Raw genomic sequence first — 5,576 nt, forward strand, 5'->3', positions numbered from 1 at the left:
ATGATTTCTCAAGTTGCAGACCCCGTGGTCGAGTCCGTCGACGAGAAGCACAAGGGTCGGAACGTCAGTGATGTAGTTTCAGGGACAGACTCCTCGTCTGACAAGAGTCCAGAACCGCACCAGGTGAGGAAGGATGAGGGTGATGATGACGACGGGGCCAGTCTACCCAGCATAGAGGTCCTTCACGCTGCTGGTGTTGGCCTTGACGAGGACGACCCAAACCAGCCTTGTCTCACAATCAGGATGTGGGTCATTGGTATCGCCTTTTGTATAGTTGGTAGTGGAGTGAACGCACTAAACACCATGAGGATTCCGAGTGAGTTGTCTTTGATAACTTGTTTCTTTGTTTCCTCTGTCCTTTTCTCAACTGAAGTTGCAAGACACTCTCGGTTCTTCTGGCTGACAGTCCTGACTCTTTACAGGCACCACTCTGTCACAGTCGGCCATTCAGTTCCTTGCTTACCCCATCGGCAAAGCCTGGGAGTATGCTCTTCCCGACTGGGGCGTCACCATCTTTGGGTCGCGCATCTCGTTGAACCCGGGACCGTTCAATGCCAAGGTCAGTAGAGCTTGAACCAAAAGCAGGTAACGACAAATATCTGACAGGGTACATGTGTATGTATTATAGGAGAACATCCTAATTTACATCCTTGCCAACCTGAGCTTCTTCAGTCGTCTCAGCGTCGATGTCCTCATCGAGCAAAGAGTCTTTTATGGACTTGAGGCTGGTTGGGGTTTCGAGCTGCTGATGACGGCAACGACTCTCATCTTTGGTTTTGCCCTCTCAGGAATATTTAGAAAGCTGGTCGTTGAGCCTCCGAGCTTGATGTGGCCCGGTGTTTTGGGCAACACGGCGTTGAACCACACATTGCACTCGAAGGAAAAGATGGTGTCGGAAAGGTATGTATCTTGTTGAAGATGGACTATATCCAGACTCGGACTAACATAATAAACAGCCGGTGGAAGATGTCCAGATACAAATTCTTCTTGATTGCATTTTGTGCCTCCTTTACCTGGGTACGTACATTCATTATATTCCCTAGCGGTGCCTACCTAGTCTCTATACCTAAACAACAAAAAAAGCTAACTATGGAACCGATACTCGCAGTACTGGTTCCCCGACTTCCTCTTCCCTGCCCTCTCATACTTTACCTTCATCTGCTGGGCAGCACCAAACAACGCCGTGGTCAACCAGGTCTTTGGCATGAAGAGTGGCATGGGCTTGATGCCGACCACGTTTGACTGGGCACAGGTCGCATACATCAACAACCCCTTGGTCGTTCCGCCGTGGGCCATCATGAACGTCTTTGCCTCGCTCGTGATATGGGTCTGGATCTTGGCCCCGATTCTCTACTACACCAACACATGGAATCTTGCCTACCTACCCTTCCAGGACAACTCCATATTCGATAACACGGGCAAGTCGTACAACGTGTCCCGAGTCATCGACAAGCAGGCGGGCTTCACGTTCAACGCTACCAAGTATGAGAGCTACTCGGAGATCTACATGCCCGCCACCTACGCCATCAGCACATTTGGCCTTTGCTTTGCCACCATCACGTCCCTGTTCGTCTGGCTGCTCCTGGAGAAGCGCGACAACTTATCGTCGGCCATCAGCTCGTCGTGGTTCGCCCGTCGCTTCATGCCATCAAAGTACCAGCCGCCGAAGCCAAGCCCACAGCCTCAATACCGCGTCGCACCGACCTGGTGGTACGTCGCCGCCGGTCTGGTCGCCCTGGCCTTTGGCATCATCTCGTGCGAGGTCTATCCTGTCCAGCTGCGGTGGCACGGAGTCATCTTCTCCTTCTTCATCTCCTTCGTCTTCTTCCTCCCGCTCGCCTGGGTCTACGCCACCACCAACATCAAGATCCAGATCGAAATCATCTGCAGGGTCATTGCCGGTTACGCCTACGAGGGCAAGGTGCTCGCCAACATTTGGATCTTCAACCTGGGCTACATCTCGGGCATCAAGGGCCTCGCCTTTGCCCAGGACCTCAAGCTGGGACTTTACTGCAACGTGCCTCCTATCAAGCTCTTCATCGTCCAGGTCGTGGGCATCATCTTTGCCACGCTGTCCCAGGTCACCGTGCTAAACTGGGCCCTGGGCAGCATCCCGGGCATCTGCACCACCAAGGCCGAGAACGGCTTCACCTGCCCCTTCAGCCGGACGCACTTCAACACTTCCATGATCTGGGGCGCCGTGGGACCGCGCCGATTCTTCGGCCCGGGAGCCCTCTACACGCCGCTGCTGTGGTTCCTGCTCGTCGGGGCCGTCCTGCCCGTCGCCGTCTGGGCCCTGCGCCACCCGCGCGCCCTGGGGAGGTACAAGGCCGCGCGCTGGCTCAAGCACATCCACGTCCCCGTCTTCCTCGGCGGCCTCAACTACATCCCTCCCGCCACGGGTGCAAACTACGCCAGCTGGGCCGTCGTGGGTCTGGCCTTTGGCCTCTTGATGCGCCGCAGGGCGTCCGAGTGGTGGAGCCGCTACAACTTTGTGCTGGCCGCTGCCCTCGACTGCTCCGTCGCCATCGCGGGAGTCGTCATCTTCTTTGCCATCTTTTACACGGGCGTGGGTGCCAAGTTTTCGTGGTGGGGGACGAATGTGTACCAGGTAAGCAAGATAAAAACTAATGTCCTCTTGGGAATTGAAGGCAGAGCCTCTCTCTTCGCCGCCCCTTTACAAGTCCTTTTTTGTTTTTTTATGAAGCTAGGAGATCTGTTTGGTTTGCTAACGTTTTGTTTCATTCTCATACAGAACACTTGTGACTGGAATGGATGCCCTTATTTAAGTCTGCCAAAGGGCCAGAAGTTTGGGCCTTGAATAATATAATCACATTGTATATAAAACGATCATTATACCTGCTATAGCAACAGAAGACATATTCAAGAACAAAGACATGTTGATATCATACAAGTTCCTGCCTTCCCCTACACAATTACCTTTAGTCCTTACTATTTGTCACTGTGACACAAGGCAAACTCGCTTTCCCATAACATACTACTGGTAATCCTTGTTTAACCATACATATACTTACTTCATTTTCCCCCCCAAAAGAAGAAACTTTGCCGATGACCGCACAAGAAACAGATCGAAAACGAGACCATAAACAGATTTAACACCACCCCGTCACCACCATCGGTGTGTATACTAAGTCGGTGGGGAGGGAACGCCAATTTTCACCAAGCCTTTCCAGGTTGGCTTCCGGCAACGAAGCCGAAACCCGTACCGGGGGTGGCGGTCAGCCACCCTTCACGGACAAGTTGAGCAGATAGATAGTTTTCCAGAGAATCAACGCTCGTTGTTTATTTTATTTTATTTTTTTGCCATTCTTACCCATGTTCAAGGGGGGGTGGCCTCCCTAAATCCATACATTCATTGGCCTTTGTCCTACTCAGCATCTTTTCGGAACTACGCCCGGATTTCCATATTGTCACAACGAACACAAACATCCGACGGTGTTTTGTGTTGCCTACAACCAAAGAGCCTCAATTTTGACAAGTCTAGCCTTAATACAAGGTCTAGTTCCAGTCTAGCCGCGAGAAAAAGAAGAAGAAAAAGAACCAGGACAGGCCGAATAACGGGGCATTTTGGCAAAATTCCCACAAAACAAGGAATCCTCATGGTTGGGCTGGCCTTTCAATAATCAGATGGAAGAAGGAGGGTGGGAAGGGAGGCCTACTATGTGGCGTAGGGCGACTGGAAACACGATATGGAGGGGGGGACAAAGACAAGAAAGCAAACACACGATAGAACAAAATCCCACAAGGCATCGCCTTATGCAATCTATCCCCTACGTGGACCTTGTTATTCTACCTGATAAGGCCGGAAGAATACATCCAGAGCGTGCACGGTGTGGGAAGTAAGGTGTTGGGCTTTTTAGAAAGGGAGAAAACCGGGACAACGTTCAACGAGGCACGTTACGACACTATGGATCACATTTTTCTTCTTTTTATCTCATTAAGTCCGGGGTGGTGTCTCTTCCTCCCTACGTTGGAATCAGGCCATCGTCTCCCATAAGACGTATTTACAATCCAAGCCAAGAGCCAAGCATGACGAGATAGGCAAGTCAGGGCAGGCAGCCAGGCAGTGACAAGAGCATATCGATTAACCACCCTCGTGATGCCGTGGCGGGCATCAGATAAGTAACCAAGTAACCACGTGTAGTATTTCTGGTCCTTTGGGGGAAGAGAGCGAGAGACAAAGACGGAGTACCTACGCGTATAACGTCGGTGTGCAGAGTCATGATCGATGGCGGGTCAGGATGATTTTTCTTTGTTCATCTTTTGTTCCTCTGCGTTTGTTGGTCATACATACCTAGGAAAAATCACCCCACGAAGCGAGGTACATACATACCCTGTACAGTGGTGAAGTTGACCGGATGGCGGATAGGCCAACATCCATGCACGGGGATCGACAGAGTCTGGATTCTCTTCTACCGTTTCCTTCTTTGGGGGAGCCTTGCCTTGGTTTCCTGTCTGCAATCCACTTTTTGAGCCACCAAGGGCACACACATTACGTTGAATACGACGCGCAAAGACAAAAAAAGTATTGCATAACGAGTAAAAAAAAAAAAACAAAAAAAAAAAACCCTCCCCACTGATTGTGCTTCTGGAAGAAGACGTAACACAGCGGCTCGTGTTTCATGTTCCTGAATAAGTGGAAGGAATGACAGGGGTGGATTGGTTTTGTTTGGGGAAAAAAGAGAGAGAAGAAGGGGAAAAAAAGATAACACAAAGGGCCGATCGTTGGCGCTTGTTTCGGGTTCCTGCACGCCCCCCCAACTCGCCCCACAGCCTTGAGCCGGGTGTGACGGATTGCTTCAGGTTTTTTTTCTTCTTTTCTTTTTTCTCTCCCGCGCGGGCGGGGAGAACGGGATTGGGCAAGCGACAGTGCAGCTTTTGTTGCGCTGGGTACTTTGTCAGCTACAGAATTCCCTCTCTTTTCATGTTGCATTTTTCTACCACGTACATCCTCAGCCCCACAAATGTCATGTCTTTTTTTACTGTCTTTTTTTTTTTTTCTGGGTCGCCATGTTTGGTGTTTTGCTTTGTTCGACTCGAAAAAAAGAAGAAAAAGAGGCCCCCGGCTCTCAATTAATACCGAGTGGCCGACAGAACAAAAATGGCTGACCATCGTTCCTGGAAAATGGAACTTACCCACTCCGGGTGTATTGCACCGACAGAATGGACCCCAGTTTACAAACCAGGCCACCTATTCATCTATCCGGGGCATGGTCTGGACTCCCACAGACAAACAAATACCACTATGAAAGACTCGACTCAGCCGGCGAGGCCGAGACAGCATTTTTTTTCTCTATCCAGGATAGAAGCCTGCCAAAATGACCAAAGTGCCGATTGTGAGAGATGGAGGATTAACGGGGGATTAAGAGTCGGCCTTTTCACCGAGGCATCAGCTTCGGAAGTTTCGGGACATTTGTGTTTCTTCAAAACTACGAAGTAACACCACCGACTAAACTACGCCGTACAAGAACAGTACTCCGTAAAATGTGAGTTTACTGCATAATTAAAAGACTATTACATACTCCATACCGAGTGACATAAATAATTGCTTCCCC

At 50.4% G+C, this 5,576-nt stretch overlaps 1 protein-coding gene across 1 annotated transcript; it reads left to right on the plus strand.

Moving 5' to 3' along the window:
* PgNI_01309 (uncharacterized protein) lies at positions 1-2,821 on the plus strand (the record flags this gene model as incomplete). The annotated part of the gene is made up of 6 exons (XM_031121382.1): positions 1-316; positions 423-559; positions 629-900; positions 957-1,017; positions 1,109-2,611; positions 2,756-2,821. 6 exons carry the CDS (start codon positions 1-3, stop codon positions 2,819-2,821), a joined length of 2,355 nt encoding a protein of 784 aa, XP_030985909.1.
* Between the last annotated feature and the right edge of the window lie 2,755 nt (positions 2,822-5,576).

The sequence above is a fragment of the Pyricularia grisea genome, assembly GCF_004355905.1.
Source record: "Pyricularia grisea strain NI907 chromosome Unknown Pyricularia_grisea_NI907_Scaffold_1, whole genome shotgun sequence".
Classification (NCBI taxonomy): Eukaryota; Fungi; Ascomycota; class Sordariomycetes; order Magnaporthales; family Pyriculariaceae; genus Pyricularia; species Pyricularia grisea.